The sequence below is a fragment of the Staurois parvus genome, unplaced genomic scaffold (assembly GCF_062004578.1).
Source record: "Staurois parvus isolate SC_StPar_1 unplaced genomic scaffold, SC_StPar_1.0 ptg000202l, whole genome shotgun sequence".
Classification (NCBI taxonomy): domain Eukaryota; kingdom Metazoa; phylum Chordata; class Amphibia; order Anura; family Ranidae; genus Staurois; species Staurois parvus.
Genome location: NW_028317998.1, coordinates 941,325 through 966,581, shown reverse-complemented (window position 1 = coordinate 966,581; position 25,257 = coordinate 941,325). Strand labels below are relative to the sequence as shown.

At 38.9% G+C, this 25,257-nt stretch overlaps 2 protein-coding genes across 5 annotated transcripts in view; one reads left to right on the top strand and one right to left on the bottom strand.

Annotated features, from left to right (window-relative positions):
- The window catches only part of PAK3 (p21 (RAC1) activated kinase 3), a 224,141-nt gene extending 214,504 nt beyond the window's left edge, over positions 1-9,637 (top strand). For all 4 annotated transcript variants that reach the window (XM_089678264.1, XM_089678267.1, XM_089678266.1 and 1 more), the window contains one exon: positions 567-9,637. In XM_089678264.1, the coding sequence (XP_089534390.1) occupies positions 567-656 (90 nt within the window). In that variant the 3' untranslated portion in view covers positions 657-9,637. The remainder of the gene's footprint in view (positions 1-566) is intronic.
- A 3,319-nt stretch (positions 9,638-12,956) lies between these two features.
- The window catches only part of CAPN6 (calpain 6), a 68,609-nt gene continuing 56,308 nt past the window's right edge, over positions 12,957-25,257 (bottom strand). The window contains exons 10-12 of the mRNA XM_089678263.1: positions 20,454-20,575; positions 17,854-17,987; positions 12,957-14,033 (exon numbers count right to left, since the gene is read on the bottom strand). Of these exons, the coding sequence (XP_089534389.1) occupies positions 13,851-14,033; positions 17,854-17,987; positions 20,454-20,575 (439 nt within the window). The 3' untranslated portion in view covers positions 12,957-13,850. The remainder of the gene's footprint in view (positions 14,034-17,853; positions 17,988-20,453; positions 20,576-25,257) is intronic.

Below are 25,257 nucleotides of genomic sequence, written 5' to 3'. Positions count from 1 at the left end.
ACCTGACCTGAATCCGCTTGAGCATGCATTTCACTTGCTGAAGACAAAACTGAAGGGAAAATGCCCCAAGAACAAGCAGGAACTGAAGACAGTTGCAGTAGAGGCCTGGCAGAGCATCACCAGGGATGAAACCCAGCGTCTGGTGATGTCTATGCGTTCCAGACTTCAGGCTGTAATTGACTGCAAAGGATTTGCAACTAAGTATTAAAAAGTGAAAGTTTGATTTATGATTATTATTCTGTCCCATTACTTTTGGTCCCTTAAGAAGTGGGAGGCACATATGCAAACTGTTGTAATTCCTACACCGTTCACCTGATTTGGATGTAAATACCCTCAAATTAAAGCTGACAGTCTGCAGTTAAAGCACATCTTGTTTGTTTCATTTCAAATCCATTGTGGTGGTGTATAGAGCCAAAAATGTTAGAATTGTGTCGTTGTCCCAATATTTATGGACCTGACTGTAGATGCGAATGCATCCTCTATGAAGCAAAATTCAAGTAATTTTGAATGTATTCACTAACAGGATGTTATGCTGATGTCCAGTGGTTTTGTGTTTTGTCTTGCAGCATCCATTTTTAAAACTAGCCAAGCCTCTTTCTAGCCTGACTCCACTGATAATAGCAGCAAAGGAAGCCATTAAGAACAGCAGCCGCTAGCTACGGTGGACACAAAGCTGTAGCCTCTGCATTAGAACACAGAACTCAGCAAAATCAGTAAACCTCATCCCCTCACACAGCAGGATTAACAAGCTAACCAGCTACTGTCGTGGGGTGACATGAACCCACCATGCACCTACTCGTGTCTTCTACCTGCCCTTACGGATTCCTTAAACTTTTTTTTTTTTTCCTTTGTTTTGTAAGTAGGAACAGGACTACAACATTCAACTCGGCACGTTGGAAATTGGTGCTGCACGTCCGCACGTTGATCCCCTACAGAAATTTTCCATAGATGGGTTGTACTTTCATAGGGAACAAAATAATTTAACATCTGGCTATTTTTGCTTTATATTTAAAGAAACAAAAAACTGAAAAAAATCACTCTGCATTTCCAAATATGCAGCAATGTTGACTGGTCCGTCGGTTTGTGTAGACCTTACCATCCATTTACTCTGATAGTCTTATACCCCTGTTTTCAGCACAGGGTCGATTTACTTACAGTACAGTTTTGCATGTAAGAGCAACCACTCTGCAGAGGAAGGTACACCTTGATGCAAAGGAGCCATAAAAATGAAGGTTACATCTCCCAGAACATGGGGTACAGAGAGGATGTAGTCTGCCTTTGTACCAAAGTGGTTTGCCTACAAGGCTTGTGGCATTTGTTTTCTTACATAGCAGAGTGATATGTCATTTTCCATTGGTTGACAAGGTTAATCCCATGAGCACTCTGGTTTTCAGCCGACAAGGCTTATATGACTATGTTCTATGGTACTGTGCTGCACAGTCAAAGTCGTTTTATGACTGAATCAATATTTTAAAATGGATAACTGTCAATTCATGAGTCAATTTGGGCATCATATGGAAGAATGTGTGTTTTTCATTTCAGCCACTCATAAATATATGTGTAATGAAGGAGCTTAGTGATATGTTACACACTGGTTCAATCCATAAAATTGTTATTACGATCACGTGGAATATGCAGTAAAGTAGTGCAGATAGAAATGATGATGTGAAAAGTGTCACAAACCATAGTAACCAATCATTATTCCTCTGAACAGATGCAGCTACAGAAAATTGAAACGTAATTGGTTGCTGTGGTTTACCATTCTTTGCACATTATTCTTACTCATTGCACTTTCTTATTGAACAAGCTTGCTACTTTATGTTGCTTTTTTGTATAATGGGGTTAAAAGTGCCAATAAAGCAAACTGGTCTGTTTCCCATGTGCAAACAATAGATATAAATAATATACACCTCTTAGTAGAGTGTAAACACCACACACCTATCCTTTCTTTGTCTCTAAAACCTTCACAATGAGAGAACAATTCCCATTACTGAATCATTCTATTTATTGGATAGTAAGTTTAAGGAGTGTGCTGCCTCTTCCAGTGCTACCATCCCCTGGCGATACATGGGTCACCAGCTGCTGTGTGTCCCTTATCTTGCAGTCTCCTGGGATATTTGACATGGTATCCTAGGAGGCAGCGGAGACAAAGAAATGTCCACAGGGCCAGAGTAAAAAATAGAAAACAAAATGGTGAACAAGCAGAAAAAAACATTTATTTCATGGGCAGGAGGTGAATACAGGGAGGTTAAGCTGTATAAAAGAGTGAAGTTATGCTTTAAAATATGACATGGCAAGATGTTGTGGCTGCAAATGGATGGCCATAAAAAATGGTAGCTCCGTTTCAGACATCAACAATTGAAATGACAAATTCACTCTACCACTCACCACTAAGAGATGTGTATTGAAAAAAAGAAAAAGGTAGTATAGTAAAGTTAGAATTGCAATATATATCTCTTTAGTCAGCAAAGAGCACCCATATGTAAGTCAAATGAGGCAAGGCAAGGAGAGAAATGAATCATTGAACTCCTAATCATGTTCAGGAACATGTAATTATCCTAATGTCAGAAGGTCAACTTAATTTACCTTAATTTAATTGTCAACTGATCTAATGCTGCTACATTCCAGGGAGCTCCTCACATGTGCTTCTTGGTGGGTGTACTTCCTCAGGTTGTGTGATTAAGTACTGGACAACTTCTCTTTTTTATGTTTTAGAGGTAGTGCAGTTTTTTTGTGGGTAAAACTGAGATTTCTTGCCCTGCGTATTCAAATGTCATAGCAATAGGTGGTCCCACAACAACAGATTACTGGCAACAAGGCAGTTTCAAATCAGTGATCTAGCTTTATAGAAGTACTATGCCTGGATGAAGAAACAAACCATGGTGGTGATTTAGGTTGAAATGCATGTCAAGGTTTCATTTTTAGGCTTTAATGAAGGCTACCTTTAAAGATCATCTCTTCACAGCTCAGTGAAATGTAATTTGTAAAAGCTGTTTATGATTGGTTGCTATGGATTGCTAGTCACCATTGTTCTTTGCAGTGAATTATGAAACTAAGCTCTTAATCTCTTTGGGGCAGTTTTCTATCTGATATTGCTATGTAGCACTGGAATGGAATTATGCTTGAAAGCCAAAGACACAGGTAGTCTATTGAATGGTCTTTTGCAATTAGTGCAACTTTGAAATGTTAAATGTTCTACAGTTGTCAAGTCTATAGCTTCAGCTTAGTGGCTGTGTCTATGGTTTATAACCATGACATGCCTGGATGGCGTAAGTGGCCTTAAGTAGGGATGTGTTGGTGCCATGATCCTCCTTAGTTATGCATGATTTGATTGGGTTCTTACTATGATGGGATAAGTTATTAACTATAACATGATTGTGGTTTATTCAGTAAGACAGTGCAAAGAGATGTGATATGAAAGCGCGTTAACCAATAACAACCAATCAAAGCTTATTATAGTGGATCATTACAGAGAACATTTTTAAGGTGTTGCCATACATTATTGTTGCTCTTTGCACAATTTTACAGAGTAATGGAGCTAAAAGTAAGTGTCAATATTGGATGAAGGATCTTGGACTTCTAAATGCTATGTCTAATGTTACATAGGTGGTCTGTATGGTTAGGAATGTATTTACTGTCATTGATGGTGCCGCTCTTTGTTTTGTCACCTGAGTTTCTATACCAGTCAGCACTAAGCCATTGCCCTTCCTGAAGCCATGCTGCACAATTGTCATTCAACAGTCCAAAGTAATAGCCTCATTTCCCACTAAAGGCTTTGGCATTAAACCAATAAATATTAAAGTTAGAAGTTTTTTTGGACCTGACAGCTTGATGGAATAGGTTGTAAATTTTTGTATAATGGATTAAATGGAATGTGATAAGAGACCATTTTAAACTTGACAGGGGCAGGGAGAGGGTAGATGTTAAATGGAAGTGTCTAGTTTGCCCCCCAAATAGAAGTTTTTTGGTTTTTTTTTCTTTAACCCAATCTCAGTTGGTTTGAGCTACATTGCCCACTGAAACAGAGGCAATTCATTGTATTTCATGCTTCAGACCTTCACTTCTGTTTTTGAGTTGTGATTGCCTGTATCAATAGCCTGTCCGATATCTGTGACACCCATCATTGTATTAAAAAGAGAAAGAAGGTCTTTTCATTGTTACATGGAAATTGTCCTTAAAGCAGAACTCCAAGCATATATATTTAAACTGTGCTTAGCCCAGTTACATATTTATTTGAATGTCATTAAATGTATGTTTAAAATGAACCAGTAAGAACCCAAATGAATTAAACTAACATGCTGAAGATAAGTGACAGAATAAGTTGTCAGCCTATATCTTGACTTTTCACTTTTATGATCTATAATCCTGTTACCTCAGGCACCCTCTTAAGGAACCCATGTAAATACTGACTTTCTCAAAGTTTCTATTAACATACTGTAAATGTAGGCACTCCCCTCATATGAAGATGATAATGCCCACTGATCAGCTTCCTAGACATTGAGCTTTGCATGGTGGGATGATAGCAGTTATTCTCCCTGTCAAGGTAGTGAAGACAAAGTTTTCAGAAGGAAAAGGTATGTGCTGAAAGCATATACTGTCAGCCCCCTGATGCATATTAGTTGAAACCATTTACTATTATCCCAAGTTCTCTCAATTCTGCTGATGTAATAACTGATATCTGTTTTTAGAGTCAGTTTGAAATCAGACTGACAATGGAAATTCTAATATTGAAAAGTTAAAGTTTTACTAAACCCACAACAGTAAAATCAGTCAGTATATGCAGTAAACTGTGCTTGTTATACTCACTGTGGAACCTAAGGGGTTAATCCACTGCACTGTGTAAAAAGGTCGTTTGATCTGGACTTCTCTGATCCTACTCTTCTTCCAGTGTCCCCCTCTCATCTCCTGATAAGACATTTTGTGCGGAGTCACTCTGCACATGCTCACTTTGGTGTGTATTGCTAGAGAGATTTTCTTTTTGCTTGGGAGAGTGCATGTGATCAGTACAGGGCAAATGAGCACTATCCAGACAGAGGTCAGGGATTTTGCATCCTCCTAGAGCAGAAAGAAAACTTCTCCTACAAGCTTTAACTGGTGCTCTGCTGAACACTGATAGAAGTCACAAGACTGCTCTAACTGATGATGAAAAAGGGTATTTATCAGTTTATATTTACTAAAAAATTGCATCTCCATATAGTGTGTACTATGGGAGACCAGATATAGTGAATTCAGGGTCCTGGGTTTAGTAACACTTTAAGCAAGTGGTTGGATTAACAACATTTCCTGCCGTGATTCAGTATGCTGTAGCAATACAATGCTTCACTCACCTTTTTGCTGTGTCTTAAGGAAATTGGGCTTACTAAGACTTGTTCACCAGCAATGACCAGACTGGGGGTTGGGAGGTGGCTCAGGATCCTTGAGAGATGCTTGCACTTTAGCTGGAGTAAAAAAGGCAAATGCAATTGGGTGGAAGACCGTTTAAATAAGTCTGTGAGCTCTGTAATTTTGTCTTTTAGGCAAGGCTGTCAGCCTGCTGCCACTCCCACCATCCTTGTTCAGTTTTTGATGTATGGATGAGAATCTCCAGGTAACAAACCAACAGCATGTAACATTAGAGAAGAGGCCACTAATTCGCTTTCCCAGTCTACTGATTGTTACAATGAATATAAAAGATTACTATTTATTTCCTCTTAAATCTTTAGAACTGTGAAGCTTTATTTTTTTTTATGAGATAATAAGGGTCTCATGTGGAAATTAAATCAATACATTCTATCTATATGAATGACCCTGTGTACCCTATTTAGGTGATTCTCTCTTGGAAGGACCTAAGAAAATGTTGAGTACTGAGAAGGCTTGTTTACAGCAGCCTGCAAGCTTCATGAATGAATGCTCAAGTGCTAAATGCTCCTAGCCTTTAGGCTTGTTTAGATGCATTTAGACATTTTTAGGCACATTGGGCATTTTATTCCGCCAAAATGCTGCTCTCCTGAATGCGCAAGTAATGTTTTTTCACTGTTACAACTACAGGCACTGTTTTTGTATTTTTTAAAATAATTGATGTGTCACAAAATGACACTTCATTAAAGTCTTTGGATTGCGGTGTATATCAACACGTTGTGTGACATGCAGTGAGTTGCGCTGCATAAAAATGCAACACATTTGCATTGTATGCAAAGCAGCACAACTCAACACAAAACACATGTTTTGTGGTTTGTACAGGGCACACACAAAACTATTTGTTTTCTATGTGCCCTTGTGTTTAGCCTGTGTTGAAACAGAGATATAGTGTGAATATAGAGAGATAGTGTGAAAAAGCCCAGCGTTCATAAGGGAATTTGTAAAGGGAAAAATACTGTGAACATGAAGTTAGCTAATTTGAAAAGTCCTATAACAATAATGTAAACACTTAAAGTATAATACCAACTGAAACGCTTGCTGTCACAATTACAAAAAAAAAACAAAAACGCAGCTCTGCGGGGCTCCACTTTCCTAGTCACATAATTCATTCACAGTTCTGTAAATGTGAAAACTACAAGTACAGACAGGCTTTGCAGCTGTTGGCTTCTAGCTCTCAATAAACTACCAGGACACAGTTGAACGCTGTGATAGTTCATTGAGTCTTCCTGTCAGTGTGTAACTGCCTGTTTGTATGAACAGACAACTTACACAGACTGCAAGAGCACTGCAAAGCACACGCGGTCTGCTGATCGCGGATGCAATGCTTTGCACGCCTATAGTAAAAAATAAATAAATGCACTTTTTTTACATGCAAAAAGATGTGCATTTATTATTTTTTTGCAAAGGTGAACTTATCCTTTAAAAGATATACAGATTAGTCTTGCCATATATCTAAAATGTTCCTACATAAAGCAGTAAGTAATTTTTTAAGGGCATTTTCTTGGTAGAACAACATGCAGACTGCAATAACTAAAGTTTCTTTCTGAAATTGCTTGTTGCCAAGATTCATGCTTCTATTATGGCTTTAGTACTGAGTCACTGATCAAGTGAAAGGTACAAAGATTAGTTCTGGCTTCTCTGGCTGCATACATCCTGCAAGTCTTTGGCTCCAAAAGCATTAAGGTCAGAGGCTGACAGGCAACTAGTATTTTCAAAAGATCAGCTATAGGAGCCTACATTGTTTTTAAAGATGGTTTTTACTTAAGATATTTGAAGGTTAACAATTTTATAGAAATTCGTGAAATTATTTACTAGTTTAAAGATGTAGGAAGGATGTGCCATATCTGGAACTGGTTTACTTGCTTAATGTAAAGAGACGTCCATAGTGTATTTAGCAATGACTCTGGTTCGACAGCTGTAACACAAAATGTTCTCAAAGGCACCTCAGGTGAACAACGGAGGGTGTAGGGAAAACATACATGACATACCAAAGGTTTAAAAGTCCAAGAGTATTTTATTTTTTCATCATAGGAGTCCAAAGTGAAAAAGCCAAGGATTTTTGGGGGCTTTAAGGTTCTCCATTATCAGGACTTAAACTGCTAGTTTGAATGGAATGCTAGACTAGTATGCATTAATTGAGGTTTTGATTCAACTCAGGAATAAACTGGCTCTTTAAATGCAAAAGTAGGCTTTGCAGCTGGTTTTATAGGAGGATGGCTGGAACATTATTTTGGAGTTAAAGAGCGATCTTATCCCTGAGTTGAATAAATCCTCATTTAACCCACAAAAGTCAAACATTTTAATCAAATTAGCAATATAACCCTGGTAAAGGAGAACTGCAACCTTCTCTTTGGAAGTCTATGCTGTAGTAGGGTGTTGTGTCACGTTAGCCATCAATTAATGCAGAGAGGTTTTTTTATTGAATAACCTCGGTTTTTAAAGATGCAAGCTTTTGGGATAGTTTATATCCCTTGTTCAGGCTTTATGTATTTCTGAAAAATGGTTCAGAAGCCCCCATATTTATACACAAATTTACAAGGAGGAGCAATGACCTCTACATTTTATTTTTCAAAACAGGTATTTTTTTCTTGACGCAATCCAGTGCTTAAAGGCTATTGTACAAAATAAGGTATCAGAATAAGCGATAAAGGTATCAGTGATGTTATACTCCTGGACCCCTTTGGCGTGCTGCTCTTGCTTTCACTGCACCTTCCATTATTTAATGGTTTGACTGCATGTAATAAACAAAGCCTTTTTTTTTTATTTATGCAAAGAATTGTTGCTAGCCATTTTTAAGAAATGCAGAACTGTAACCAAACTAGATATGAACTGATCCAGTATAAAGAGTGCTGTACATAGATCTCATGACTGTCTGGCTCCATGTCTGTATTTATGCTCAGATGATCTTTAAGTGCCCATATGTTTGAGGAAAAAAGTTTACAGATGTATGTTAAAGAAGGCACAAAATTTGCTATGATGGTACACCTGCAATGTAACATATATACCCACTGCGTTTTTTCTAAAAATACTATTTTTTTGCCACTATTTAAGGAAAAATATATATTTTTATCACTTTTATGTTATCAGGTGAAATATACTGGTGTTTATTTCAGGCAGTAATTTAGATGGAGTGAAGGAACTTACCATACAGCCTATAACATATATACCTATGGATCAGTGCACTGCTATTTGGTTGGATTATAGAATTTCATGTTGTTAAACAATCTTACTGAGCCTTTAAATTATTTATTTATTACCCACCACTTGTAATAAAAACAGACCATGGGTGCATTCTTTCACAGCTGCTCTTTGCAGAGGAAAAAAAACTTTTTATGGTAAATAATTGTCTATGTAGTAAACATTGTTACAAGCCCAAATGGACGAACATCAGCTATAAATAACATTTTTTTCACTCCATATTGGAAACCTGTTGTTTATTTAATTTACTATAGATACGCAATTTTTGATTTATGGTACAACCTTTCTCAAATTTTGTAAGTGGAGTGAAAAAAAAAAAAACAGGAAATAATACTCTTATATAAAAATGTCTCTCTATTCACCGTCCTCTGATCATGTCTCATGCATTGCATTATCCAATAAAAATATAGCTTGTGTATTTGTGACCATTATATCACAGAAAAACATCAATACCCAGAATTTTAGTTTTGCAACTGACACATCTCATACTTTCTTTGACTGGGAACAATATCAAGAAAATATATTTCACAGGGTACCTCTATTGTCTTTTTTTCCAGTACTGTGATTAGATGACTTGTCATTTTTGCAAACTTTCAAGAACAAAAGAAAAAAACACAAGGAAATGTCAGAGGAAAATCTGATGTTATTAATATAATGATATATTTCCATTGTCTCTCTCAACTGTAACACATTTGCTGTACATTCCTCTTTTTTAGGGCGTGTTATCTGTAAAATACAAAATGTGTAGTGATATCATTCTGTATCTTTTTGAAGGAAAGTTTTTCTTTTTTTAAATTGGAATTAAGTTATTTATGTTGGGTATACACTGAGAATACAGTATGATCTGAATACCTCAGTGACTACTTTTTATTTTTTTTAAACAAAAATTTTCATTTTGGGAGGTTTAATTTAAATTGTGGTTGAAGCAATAGAAAAATTGAAATATGGATTGTGCATGACTGTGTCTTGAGTGTAAAAAAAAAAATATTGCAGTTTGAAATCTGGACCTGCAGTATTGTGAATAAAAGTTAGAAATACCATGGTTTGGGGTTGTTAATTCATGGAACAACTGAAGGACATACTTTCACAGCTAAATGTTTCCGAATAAAGGAGAAAATGTACAACATACGTTTATTTAAAAGCAAATGTTTATGGTTCAAACATATAAAATAATTCTGTAAAAATGGACAAATGTGACATATAATAACATGTAGCATATACAAATGTCAAGTGAATACTGTCATTTCATTGTCACTGCCTTGATGAGTTTATAAGTCACTGTACAGCAGCTCCACAAACTTCACCCCAGCCCTTATTCTGCACATGCACTGGGATTAAGTACCACCTGCTAATGACTGTAGCCATTCCATTTGCTATAGGCACAGTGGAAATAGTTCAGGTCTACAGATTTTACATGGGTGGAAGGTGGAATCATGAAATGAATGAAAAACCATATTCCAAGCAGTAGAGTTTGGATTCTCATCTTGTGTAATGGAAGGAAATGTTATTGTAAATTTTATACACCACTAAAAGTATTAATATGTTACAACTCTTGAGTTAATCCACCTCTGTTAATGTCATGCTGATGAAAGCTGTAAAAAGAAATTGGGTAATAGACAGACCGGCCTGTGCAGATACTTGAACTAGCATTAAAGTGTTGTAACAAATGTATATATCTTCTAAGCATCATGGCAATAACAATGCTGTGTTTTAGAGTTACAATACATCATCACAAATGTTAGACAATATTTTTACCCTTAGTTAATTTCTTAAAATATTATGACTTTTACATTTTGATAGTAATACATGCACAGTTTGCAAAACCGTCAAATGCATTTACCCAAAGCAGTTAAAGTTCAGGTTGTTTCAGTTAGGAGTTGATTTATGATTACTATGGGATACCATACTTTGTATTTTAGTTATTATTGGCACTGTCTGCACTGAAAAACTGGTACAGAATATCAAAGCACAGTCTTCAGCTGTGGAAGTGAGAAGAAAAACTGATTTTTTTTTTTGCTGAAGTTTTTCCAGCAGTTCTGTATTATTCAATACCATGTATACAGAAAATCAAAAATATGCATAGTAGTGTTAGACATATGACAGAATGTTTAATCCATCTAAACATAGGCCAGATTAGGAAGCCTTAATCTCCAAAATCTTTTACATTTTTTTTCATTTAGTTTACTTTAAGAATGCAGCAATTGTGAGAGTGGTACAGCTAGGAGATTTTGCCACTCCATTTAAACAAAAGAAAATGGCATGTGACTCATTGCTCAAGTTAAACAGGGAAAGTCTACTTTTGCCAATATTTCTGGATCTGTTGATTGTTTAAATATTCAGTTGAAATTATTTTCCCTCTCCAGTATTGTTACCTACTTCCATTACACTAACACCAAAGCATTGGTTTACTAAAGGCAAAAAGGATGTTCACTTTGCAAGTAAATGTTCCCTTAGCTTAGTGAACATGGTAAAATTCATTTTGTAAAGCATACCCAACAAATGACGCATAACAGCAGAGACTTAACTCATTCATTAAGCCACAGCTTCCAATACTATCTCTATTCTGATGACACCCAAATTAATACTCCCCACCTCATCCCTTCATTCTCCTTTCACATTACTAACTTATTAACTGACATATCACTATGGATGTCACATCTGTAACTCAAACTTATTCTTTCTGAAACTGAGCTCATAATAAATATAATATTCCCTCATACTCCTGCCCCTGACTGCTCCATCAGGTTCAAAAATACAACAATCATTCTCTCTTCTCATGCCAGGGACATAGATGTAATCCTGTACCCTGACCTAGCCCCAAATCCAATCACTGTTCAAATCTTCAGACTTCACCTCAATAACATCTACAAAATACTCCCCTTTTTTTTTTAACCAAGGAACCACCAAGCAACTTATTCACTCCCTTGTTAACGCTCGCCTTGACTATTGCAACTCCCTCCTCATAGGCCTATCTCTGTGCAGGTTATCCCCTCCTTCAGTCTATTATGAATGCTGCTGCTAGACTCCTCCACCTTACCAGCTGTTGAGTGTTCACTACCCCTCGCTGCCAGTTCCTCCACTGGCTTCTGATTGCCCAACAAATAAAATTAAAAATACTAACAACATACAAAACCATTTACAACTTTGCCCCAAACTACATCTCCAGTATTGTCTCAATATACCACCCAAACCATCCTCTATGCTCCTCCCAAGACCTCCTGCTCTCTGGCTCCTATTTCTCCTCCTCCCATACTCATCTTCAGGACTTCTCCAGAGCCTTTCCCATCCTCTGGAACTCTCTACCCCAATCTGGCTATCTCCCACTCTTTCCACTGTTAGACAATCCCAGAAAAAATCCTGCATTCAGCTAACAGCTGAATCTTTTATATCTCCCATCAGCTCATCCCTCACAGTTATTACCTTTTGTTCCACTTGCCCCTCCCTATTATAGTGTAAGCTCTCAGGAGCAGGGCCCTTCTTACCCTTTTGTATTGAATTGTATGCTAACTGTACTGTCTCCCTTTTATAATGTAATGTACTATGCAAACTGTTAGTGCTATATAAATCCTTGGAAATTCATAGTGTTGTGCTAAATGTGTATCATTAATCACTAAACAGCATAAATATATAAATGAAAATGTCGCATGTCATAAAATTAATGGTTCGATTTCTCTCTGTTTTTATGTGCACACTAAGAGTATTCAAATAAACATTTAGAGGTCAATATAAGTGAAAATATATTTCCAAAAAAGACCAAAGGTAAGAAAAGAAGAAAAGTCCCTTGTGATATGAAAATTAATATTTTTCTTTTTATCCAAAGAAAAGAGCGAATAGTATCCAGCCGTCGCCCAGATAGTGGTAAGGTGTAAGCTTGTCAGATAATCATGACCCCCTAATTTAAAGAGAAGTCATAAATAACATGCTTCACCTTATTAGACTTCAAAAGGCGACCATTCTCCAAAAACCATCATGCATCCGCATTGCCTCAGTCCCCACCTCCTGTCTTCAACTACATAAATGGTTTATCTGCAGTCTTCTCTTCTCTACATCCATTCAAAGTCCAGAATGTATAAAGCTGATGACGGAAAGCAGATGTGTGATGTTTTATGCAGGATGGTCACCTTTTGAAGCCTAATTATGTGGAACATGCTATTTATGACTTCTCTTTAATTAGGGGGTCATGAATATCTGGTAAGCTTACACCTTGCCACCAACTGGGTGATGGATGGATACTATTGGCACTTCTCTTTGGGCGAGAAGAAAAATATTAATTTCATATTTCATGGGACTTTTCTTACCTTTTGTCTTTTTTGGGGATGAGATTTTCACTTCTATTAACCTCTAAAGGTTTATTTGGACATTCTTAGTGTGCGCATAAAAGATTGATGGTTATAATTATCTGTTTGTATATGAATTGTGATATTTACATTTTATATATTTTTGCTGATTAGTGATTGGTGATACCCATTTAGTGCAACACTGAATTTTTTAATCATTGTACTTTGGGTGATATCTCCTAGTGGTCTTTGCAGCTTTTGTTTACATTTTTAATTCATTTTTTTGTTGTTCTACACTTCTGTGGGTTTCTTCTTTATACTATATAAATCCTGTATGATAAAATTAAATTTGGGAAGAGCCTATTTGCTCTTCGTAAATCAACCAGCTGTAGTTCCCTAGACATGACCTTTTTAACTATAGAAGACAGAAATGTGGTAAATGATATAACTAAACTTCAACTTCAGATACATAGGTTTATGCTCTCTGTGTTAACAGTATATTATTTACAATCAAACATTCAGTCCTTGTACGTATTTAGTGAAAGTTGACCATATAGTTATAGATTGTTTGTTTGTTTTCATTCAGCCTGCAAAATCTAGCAGATTCTTCTATCCATGCTGTAGTGTGCGGATGGACTTATCTCCCACTGTAGCTATTGTATTCTGACAACCAGCCACAGCCTGATTGGAAGCAGGGATGTCAAGCAAGAGAGGGATGACCAAGAAACCCACTAAGAAATTTCTTCCAATTCATCAGGAACGGCCCAAAACTCGAGCAATGTATAGCCAGCATAACATTGTTCTGTAGAACGATTACAAAGGCAAATACGGTTGCGTATACTATATGAATGCTTTTGGTGTACAGCACAGATGCAGATCTCGAGGGTCTATACGTGTGAACAGGGACATCATCTGTGCATAGAAGCTAGACTGTCTCTAGCTCGCAGTGCTGTCTGTGTCTGGAGGATGATCTCACATTCACAGTTCAAGCAGGTCATCCGAAGAGACAACCTTGACATTTACCCATCCTGGCATCTCCTCAGCTTCCCGACCATCCTTGTTATGCAGCTGGAGAGTCTGTTCTTCTTGTGGATCATTAGGCGATGCAGCCAGGAGCACTTGGCCCAGGAACTGGTCACACATGAACTTGCTCCCCCAGACCTGAGAGTCAGAGAATATAAAGTCGGCTTTATGTTATCTTACTGCAGCCAGCACTGTCTCAATTCATTATACTAAGTCATTGCCCCTGGTGTTCAGTCTGTGTAGATTCAGTAAACAATTCTAGGAAAGCACAAACAATGCCATGAAATGTATTCAGTAAACAAAATGAATATTGTACATATCATCTTGACATCATTTAAATTGGATAACCTAAACTATTTACTGCTGCATATAAATTAAATATGCTAGGAACTGCAGAACAGATTTTTCATTGTTAAATGGTAAAATATACAAATATAAATCTTTTTAAAATTGCTGTCTGCAGGCAAATAGAATCACTAGTGAGTATTGAAGCAAGCAAGTCCTTGCTATACAAGGAGGGAAGCAGTACCTATCTAAGTGTAGCAACAATGGATTTATTTGAGACAAGCATAAAATGCGCATACAAGATAAGGAGTAAACCAAGCGCTCATTAGAGAAAAAAAAAGCTATCCACTGATAGTACCACAGGTAATGGCCCCTGTCCCACTGGTATTCTTGGTGGTGCTGGTGGCTTCCAGCTCTTCCTGGATGGTCCAGAGGCCCTGCAGGTGCCGGGTGTGACATCAGGTATGAAACGGATGGCATGGCATACGTTCGGCGCATGCATGCTCCTTCCTCAGGCGCTTGTTTTACTCCTTATCTTATAAGTGTGCATTTTGATGTTTGTTTCAAATAAATCCATTGTTGCTACACTCAAATTGGCGCTGCTTCTCTCCGTGTGCTTACTTGCAGAATCTCTTCTAACTCTATACAGCAGCAGCCCCTGGATCACAGCCTTGGAATACCCATTCAGAGACTTTTACTATCCTATATTATTGTGGATTAACTGTCTTCCCTGTTGAGCACCAGATTCCTTGCCATGGTATGATTTAAGCCCTTGCTAAATGCACTAAAAAAAAAAAAAGAGGCAATGCCTATAAATGTTTGGATATTTTAAAATTCACAACCCAAGGAACTATGTGGTACAAAGATGTTTTGTACCAAAACATAATAGCAATGATAAGGATATTTTAAATACTGCATAAAAGAAACTATGTGGTTGATGCCAACAGAGGGCCCAAACAGAACTCCCTAGCAAGTTTGAGTTTGCTACAAAGGAAAGGCAGGATGGGCGGATTCCCAATGCAGGTAATAGAGGAGTAGCAGTGCTTTTCTATGGATTTATGTGATTACTGTCTGCGGGTTTATATGAGAGCTACTGGAGCCAGCTACAGAGAGGGCTGAGATCCCTGCTTGCTAGAGGTTTGCATGGTAGAGCTGGTACTGACCTAAATTAATAGTAAGGTCTATCTAGATAGGTGAGGAGCCACCTGATTGGGGCAACGGAGGTGTATGAGATGCACTTAGGATGGTGGATATCTTGCACTGATTTTCATGGCTAGGAAAATGTTTTTGGAGATTATATGATTTAAGACCAGAGCACTTAAATGGTTCTGGATGTCTTAGGGATTGGATGGAATACAAATTCAAGCTCAGAGACATGTTATTATTTGTTTTATGCACAACAGAAGCACAAAAACACTTTATGGGTTATGAAATCAATATTTGAGAGCAATTTGAAGTACAGAGACACTTATTTAATTAACTTTTCATTTTTGTAATCAGTGTATGATCTGGTTTCACAGGAAGCGCTACACTGTTATTTCATTGTTCCTATACTGTATTTTAGTGATTTCACAGGGGTGTTTTAGCAGCTTTCAACACGGAAGTGTAGTAGTATTATATTCTTTTTTGATCTTTAGATATTTAGTTCTTTATAGTAGCATGGGGTTTTTCTAGCTTTATGTCTTTGTACCTTTTTGAAGCTTCCCACACTATGGTCTACTTCCAAGAGAGCTAGCAGGGGAAATATATATCACCTTTGAATCCAAGATGACCATCCATATCTTGAGAGAGCTCTGCATCCAATGCGACTCAGGCTTTCCCAAGAAGGAGCTCGGAGTCCATGGCAGAGGACACATCGGTCCTATGCCAGACTCTTCTCTAACACTCAATAGTGAACAGCAGTGATCATGTGACCGCTGATTTAGCAATTCTGCAATCACTTCATCACCTCTTAGCTGTCACATATCTGTAGCTTTACTTCTAATCTCTCAAATCTATTCCCAAAGGCCAACATGCATGCTGGTACATGTAGTTCCTTCGCTTTTAATTGCAAGGCTGGCACCTGTCATCACAAAAAACTTGTGCAAGAGTGGTTAACCACATGCTGTTAATCCAATTATCTACATACCTAGTCCCAGCCCAGCAAAGTGATCTCCCTTTCAATTTAAGTGGGTTTCTCAATGACTCCGTATTTTCCAAGAAAAGTTCTAGCGTTCCCCAGTGTTACCTAGTGAAGAAGTTGTTTCTGTTCACCTGGAGTACCACGGGCTCTTCTGAGAGACTCCTATTGACCCTGAGATTCCTAGTGATCCCATAGCCAGACTCCCCTTGCTTCTAGTGACTGCCTCTCCCAGTGCATTCCAGGTTTATCTTCTTAGTCCCACATTCCCAGTCACTTTGTGTTCCTGGCTGAAGCCTGAATTCCTGCACCTGTAGTATCCCATGAGCATTCCGGTGTCCTTGTCCTCAGTTTCTGCTTATGTGTGTTTCAGCCTTCTTTTTGTTATCAGCACCTGGGCCTGCAGTCTGCTTCAGTGTCTCCCTGTGTATTGCTAGTCTGTTTCCTAATTTGTTCCTGTGCACTTCTGCTGTCTGCTCCTAGTGATTTTTACAAGTTGCTCCTTGTGATCATATGTATCTCTGGGCAGTACTATAGATTCCCAGTGCCTCTGTTTCCATGCACAGTGAGTCAGAGGACCATAGCCTGAGAACACTCTGCAATGCAACCCACATCCACCTTCAGTCGATCTGGAGAAGATAAGGCAATTCCTTAGACTCTGCACCTCAGCCCTTCATTGTACCTACGGGCTGGCTCAGTTCTTCTCCATCAGTACCAATTGGCATCCTTCCTGCCCTAGACTCCTCACCTACCCAGACTGTATCCTGTGTACCTCCATTCCCTGGGACCCCATTTCAGTAGACAAATACCCATGAGCACTTCCTCTGGTTCTCCCAAATAAGAATTCATTGTAAGTGCTGTACATAAGGCTGATTTCATTAAATGAGGACTCCAATGGCACATCTTTATTTTATTTCAGACATGAGTCTGGAAATACATAAAGAGCTTGATAGACTCTAACTAGAGCACCTACCACACCTCCACAGCTACAGTGGCCTTAGAAATAAATCTATTTTTAACCTCCAGAAAAACTCAAACCATCAAATAGAGGTTTTCAAGCAGATGGTGGATGTTGGAATATGAGATTTAAAAATAAGTATTGTGATGAAATCACCAAAGGGATGTTGGAGCTTGAGATAATACGTCCTGCAGATGAAGGAGGAGGGGTGAGTATCTACCACACCTCCACGAGCATGATATGGATGATTTGAATGAACCCGCGCTATTAACATTACTCATAGGAACAAACTGTAAAATAGCTGTACTTTATTGGCAACCCAAGGAGTCACGTGACACTATTAAAAACAATAGAATACAATGTCATGCGGCTCCTTGGGGTGCCAATAAAGTGCAACTATTTTTAGTTTTTTTCCTATGTGTATCATAGGATGTGGTGCCCCCCTATTGTGTTACTATGTGGGTCTCTATTTATTCCATGTTATACATACTCTCGTTAACTTTTCCATCACCAGCACTCATTCTTTTTATTCATACTTTCCAGCATAGGAGATTCAAACTGTCACATTTTCTTTGCATTGTTGAACAGTCACATACCTGAACAGCAATTGGTTTGTTGATTTTCCTGCGGTAGAAGATTGCTTTCATGTCAAAAACAGCACTGGTCGCATTTTGATGGACTTGAGATGTGACACCCTTATGCTCACATTTTATAACAACATACAAAGCTCCTGAAAGTAAGTATAGTTATCACATTTTTTATATCGATGTAACACTTGCAATCATTTTGAAGAAACAATGCAGTTTTATAGAACTATGAGACTTAATAAAGTGCATGCCTGCATCTTAGAACAGAACAGTTACTGGCAATTATAAACAGAGCAGGTCAAGAGAACAAAAACACTGTAAGACAACCTTAACACAAAGAGAACCAGAAAAGTTGAAGTTTCCAATCACTTACTGCACAATTACAGTGGGAATGACTAGAGTACTCAGCAACTTTACTAAAAAAGGCAGAGAATATTTGCCACTGGCCCACTCAGGACAAAGTGAAAGGTTCTCTTTTAAGTGTATTGTATTTTATTAGTGTCAGAGTTTACATAGGGTTTACTTCTTCCCCCTCCTGATCATTTGGCAGTGTACAGGCCTGGTGATGGGCCTCTTAGGTCTAAGCATTGCATCCTGTGAGGAGCTTACATTCTCCTTCATACCCAGAATAACCAGGTATTTACCAAAGAAGGTATAAGGGGTGGGTTTATTACAGGAGAATCTTAATGAACAAAAATAACATTCTCTTTAAAAACGTCAAAATGCTTCTGTGGGGTGTGTGTATATATAATATATAGGTGTGTGTGTATACACATACAGTATATACCCTTTCACATTATTATCACATATTTTATGTTTTGTTCATGTATTGGAGGAGCAAGAAATCCTCAGAACAGGGACGTTCTATGGTTCAGATGTGCATAGAATGCACAAAACTGCATAGTGCATGCCTTTTTGTACTTTTACCATTAACAAGAATAGGCCAGCTTAAAGAGTTAGCTGCGGTAAAAAAAAAAAAATAGGCAGACAGAGGGCAAAGGACTCCTCACCAGTATTGCCTGTGGTCTCCCAGCAGTTTATCTTTTCCTATTACTGACTTGTTCTGCACTGTCTCTGCATGGAGGCAGCCATCTTGGTAGAGGCATGGCTTTGCTTCCTCATGTCAGAGCCTCCAGCAAGCAAAACTGAGCAGAACAATTATGACATCACGAAATCTGGTGAGACTAGAAGTAAGAGGCAACACTGCCTTACATTTCATACTGCAGATATACAGCTATGAGGCTTTAGGCACATGGGTGCCTAAACACTGTCTGATATCAGGAGGTCGACTGCTATTCTGGAAGAATTCCAGATAATAAGTAGGTTTTTCGGGGTAAGGCTGCATGCACTCTGGGCATTTTAAAAATGCCAGTCCTGTTAAAAAGGCACAATTAAAATTTCTAGATATTTCCTGTAACATAGAAAATCTTTGTTTTTGGAGTTCAGTTTGACTTGAATGTGCAAATGCAGAAGACACCACATCCTACTTTTTTTTTTAATGAACTACACTGTGAACTAGCCACAGAGCAATGAATGGAATTTCTAATTGAAATACATTTTCATGCATTAAAATATAAAATGATGTTTATTGCAGGAAAAAGAATAAATGGCCAAGTTTTAATGGGCTCTTAGATTTATACAGATCAGCCTAATAATTTGATCATTGATTAAGACTTTAAGACTGCCTGCTGCAGCTCAAGAGTTTTTAAAAGTTTAAAGTAGAATTTCAGTCAAAATGTAACTGATATTAAAAATGCTCCCCCTTCTCCTAACACCTATTCTGACTAACCTCTGCAAAAAAGATCTGCCTACTTACCTAATTTCTGGCCACTCTGGCCCGGACATATGATCTGACTCCCCTCTGTCAGCCAGCAACAGCTGCCGGGAAGAGGAGGGAGCACCGACAATGGATGGGCAATAGAAGCCTATGGAAGATGACTCCTAAGCATTACCAGCCATCAAGCGCTGTCTTCCTCTGTAGCTGCAGCTGATTGACACAGGTGAGATCACGTGACTGGCCCAGCTTGAAAATATGTACAGTAAGTATATACATCTTTCCTACACAGGTTAGTCAGCATAGGTGTCGGGGGTGGGGGATCCAGAATAGGTAAAGTGTTTGTAAACCTAAAAAAAAAATAATGTTCCTGTCTACTTGAGGCAGGACAAACTGCAATCTGATCTTGCATGCAATTTAGTAATTCGCATGTTGTATAATACTTGGCTGATCTTGCCTGTTCCTGTTCTCCCCTCTGTAAACTGACCAAGCTAATCATGGATACCTATCCATGATGGTGTGGTCAGTTTACATCTTGACATCATCCTGCTGTCTCTGCAGGGTCTCTTTATTTCCCTCTCTCCCCCTCCCTCTCTCCCTGGTATTTTATTGGTCTGTGTAGAGCTGCTGGAAAAAAAAAAATACAAATCATGTAACAAATGGGTTTCGCTATGAATGTTATAACTAACTAATAAGCATCCATCTTATTGACAGGATAGGCTCCCAATACTTGGTCTCCACCTTATATGGTTTTGGAGAAGGTGTTTTTTTACTTGACTGTGAGCTGCTCTTTGGACTAATATGTATGGTTCAGTGAACATTTGCATGCTATTACCTTCTGTTTCGCCCTGTGGGTGTACTCCTTCCACACTCCGTACTGACACCTGACTGACTCTTTTTGGGTATCCCCATAGCAAGTTCCAGCAGATCACACTTGGTTTATCAAGTCGCAGCTCCCTGCAGAGCACATTAGACAACTGGATAACAGGTCCACCTCAATCTGATTCTAATGTTATGGTGATTTGTCTATTGTATTAAAATGTTAAATTTGATTATAGAATTAAAGTAGATGTAAACTCAACCTCTACAATCTCATATATGTGTTTACATGTTAATATAATCTTCAAAGCTGTTTTAATTATTTTAATTCTGTAGTTTTTATTAAAATATCAGTGATCCTGCTGTGATAGTCTGTGTAGGCACATCCTGTTACATGAGACTTTGTCCTTGCCTCCCAATTGTGCTCCTGAATTGTCACCAGCGGAGGACTGGGAATTTTTTGGCTGTAGGTAAAAATGATCAATTGGCTCATAAATGCCAGGGGCAGTTTCCTGTGGGCTGAGGAAAGTGTACCACACAGTGTGATATGAATGTGTCATGTTTGGTGGACATGGTGAAAGGCATTGTCTTAAAGGACATGATTTACTGTGACACATCTGCCTATACAGTACATGTTCTATATGCTAAAAATGGAATTGTAAAGAACAAAGTACCAGCTGCACAAAGTAACTGCTGCTCTGTGAAAATGACACAAATTCACCTAAATAAAATACCATGCTATTATTTTTTCTTTATTAGTTGAACTAGACCAACTTGTGTCTTTTTTCATCCTGACTAACTATGTAACTATCTTACCAAAATTATCTGTCACTGACTGTATATTCAGAAGTCCAACATATAGTATGTATCTTATTTGAACTGACCTGGGGGGCAAATGCCCCGTGCCTCAATCCTGCCATAATTGTCAACCCTCTAACACGGGCTATTTATGGAGACTACAAGTAATCATTTCAACACACATTACACAAGCATTGGCCATTGTTGTCACCATCAGGAAATTCACCCTGAAAAATGACAGGCATCTTTAGAGTGTATGCATATGTGTATATATAGGAAATAGCTAAAAGGAGGATGCAGGAGATCAGCATTATTAACATGCACCTTAGAATAAAATTTTTTTATTTTTGCCCAAAAATGGTACCATTCAGTTAGGGTTTCCATCTACTTTAAATATTGACATGTGTGGTAACATTACAAATTCTGGTCCATCAGCAACAAAACACTCATCACTCAGCACCCACAGCCTCGCATACATATCCAGGTCTCCATTATTGCCAAAAAAAAAAATGGGCCTACTGATAGATTTACTGAAGCAAATAGACTGCACTTTTCAAGTTCAGTTGCAGAAGACGTCTTTCTCAAAGCATTGGCTAAATGGTTAGCACTTCTGACTGGCAGTACTAGGGTTGTTGATTCAAATCCGAACCATGACACCATGTGCCTGGAATTTGCATGTTCTCCCTATGCCTCCGGGTACTCCGGTTTCCTCCCGTACTCCGGTTTCCTCCCACACTCCGGTTTCCTCCCACACTCCAAAGACATGCTGGTAGATTAATTGGATCCTGTCTAAATTAGCCCTAGTATGTGTATGTATGAATGTAAGTTAGGGACCTTAAATTGTATAGATTGTACGCCCCTTGACGGTTAGGGATTGGTGTGAATGTACAATATAAATGTAAAGTGATGTGTAAATTGACAGCACTATAAAAGTACCTGTAATAAATAATATTAACAATAATAAAGCACTATAACTGTACAACTTTGGTGCTGCTATACTACTTAGGCTGGTTATGTCAGGGAGAACCTATACTCCAGGATTACTTCAACTAATGTTTCAACTTGTGGGGTGCTCAAATACGTTTGCTGGTGTGGTGTTTTAAGTATGTACCTGATTTATTGTAGTCTTGACTGCAGTCCTGGAACAATACCCTAAACACTGATTTATATTGCAAAGCCTGCAAGCTGCCATTACTAGCCATTTTCAATGACAGGCAGCTTTGACCCCCTACCTCTATCATGCCAATGCTATTAAAACTAGCGTCACATGACATGCTTTCTCTTGATACCCAGTGTGTGCTTTCTGCCCATTATATTTAGCGGCCCTGGACTGCAGATTTTCCCTTCAATGGGAATTCCTTTTATTAATTACCTTATGGTATGCTAGAGGAGATATTCAGGAAAGGTAACAATCAACATTACACATGTTTGTTATTAATGGCCCCAGTGAATTAATGTGGTAATTCACTGGACCGAATTCTTTACACTAATGCACTGCCTGGCATTTGGACCTGGGTCAGCTGGCATCAAAGGGCTAATAAAGGGCTTTTGGATAATCCATCAACCTTACTATAAAAGGGTGGTTTCCTAGACACCACACTGACAATGTGCTTTAGCTGTGATAGGGAAAGCATGGGGAGTGCTACTGATGAAATGCATAAGGAGAGATTTGTGTAGGACTTGGAGGTACTGGCAGGTCTCTGTAAGTAGATGTAATCCCTTAATGAGTAAATTGTTGGTAGAAAATGTGTATTGTGTGTAGAGCTACTCCTGTAGGAGCCACATGAATACTGTCCAAGTCTTCCCCACCAGCTTTGCTCCTCAGCCAGGCACACAGGCTTTCACATGTTTCTTCAATGACCAGTCTAGGGGTGTTTTTATTTTTGGAGAACTTGGATAGGGTTGAGGGAACTGGGTGGTATACTCCAAAAACAAAAACTATGTACACTTGATGATTTACTGTAGGTATTCTTCAGGACAAGCTTTAATAAAGTCTGTGCTTGTAACAAACCGTAGACTTCTGCTTTAAGGTTGTATTAAGCTAGAGCAGAGTCTATTTAGGTAGAAGAGTAGATGGACAAGGGTGTCCCTTTTAACTAGACCCACATCACACGCTCTAGCACCAGAGAGGTATTACTAGCACAAATTCTGTACAGATGGTTGCCTTCTTCAGTGATATCAGATCATATCTTAAGTAGATTGCCCCTCAGTCAGCAGTTAACACTACCCAGGTCTCAGGCTCGCAGGTCGCCCACCTGAGGCCTCACGACAGCAGACATAGCAGCATTGCCTGGAAAGAGCAGCATGCCCTCTCCAGGCTGGACTAATCCTCTCCAGAAAAAGACCCCAAGCTCAGTGTGCTCACTGAATATATACAGTCTCCCAGCATGCCATCAGGGCCTGCCTCTCTGGGATAGGCCAGGGCTGTATCAAGCTTCATGCTGCTATTTGCATAGCTCCACCCTTATCCAGAAACTTTTCAGGCTTTCTGGAGCTATCAGGCTGAACATACCATACACCTGACTAGCAGAATACAGCTTAAACGAGTGCAGTGACCTAACTTTTATCTAACAAACCATCACCATCACACTAACTACAGTGTGGTAACACAATGTACCTATCAAAAACATGCTAAATCTAACACCTATCTAGGAGGGTGCTACACAGAGAACATTTGGGGATGGGGAGGAACAGATTTCTACCTTTTTTATTTTAACTTTTTTTTTTTACCTCTTAATACTGCTGTTGTCCTGCAGCCTGTTTAGAGCCTGTCTCTGTCCACATGCACTACAGTAATAACAGGCTGCATATGTTTTTTGTTCACAGTGCATATTTCTTAAATGTTGCTGGCTGCATTTGTTTTTTTCACAGACTTTATTTTAATGCAACATTTTATGAATATGGAAAGTCCGTTGTACTGAAATTCCCCAGCCCACAAAGTCAAATCACCTTCAAAGGTGATGTAAAAATAAATACCTTAACCAGGTTTCCAACACTTTCAGGAGGCTTGGGCCATGTCATTGTGCCTCACCACTGCCTCCTGGGATAGCTGGGATACTCGAAATCTCAAGTGGATATGCTCCTGGAATGGACTGAAGTGCATTCTCATGGGATTTCAAACATCCAGCTATGCCACACCTCCTGGAAGCCAGGGACAAGTCTTTTTAATTTTTTTCTTTTGTAGCAAAAGATTTAATTTTAAACCACCTTTGCAGGTCTCTTGACTTTGGGGGGGGGGAGTTTCAATAGACTGGACCTACAGAAAGGTCTGCTTTAACCACTTGCCTACCAGGCACTTATACTCCCTTATTTACCAAGCCAATTTTCAGCTTTCAGCGCTGCCGCACTTTGATTGACAATTGCACGGTCATGCAACATTGTACCTATATGAAATTTTGATCATTTTTTTCTCACAAATAGAGCTTTCTTTTGGTGGTATTTAATCGCCACTGGGCGCTTTACTTTTTGCGCTATAAACAAAAAAAGTGCAAAAAATTTGAAAAAAAAAAAAGTTTTTGTTTCTATTATAAAATTTTTCAAACAGGTAATTTTTCTCCTTCACTGATGTGCGTTGATGAGGCAGCACTGATGGGCACTGAAAGGTGGCACTGATGGGCACTGATAGGCAGCACTAAAAGGCACTGATAGGCAGTACTAATGAGGTGGCACAGATAGGCGGCACTAATGAGGTGTCACGGATAGGCGGCACTAATATGCAGCACTGATAGGCGGCACTGATAGGTGACACTGATGATGGGTACTGATAGACGGCACTGACTGGCATCACTGCTGGGCACTGACTGGTGGCACTGACTGGCTGCACTGCTGGGCTGCACTGGTGGGTGGCACTGGTGGGCAGCACTGGTGGGTGGGCACAGGTGGGTGGCACTGGTGGGCACAGGTAGGTGGCACTGCTGGGCACAGGTAGGTGGCACTTCTGGGCACAGGTGTGTGACACTGCAGAGTCGCACAGGTGGGTGCATTGCTGGGCACAGGTGGGTGCACTGCTGGGCACAGGTGGG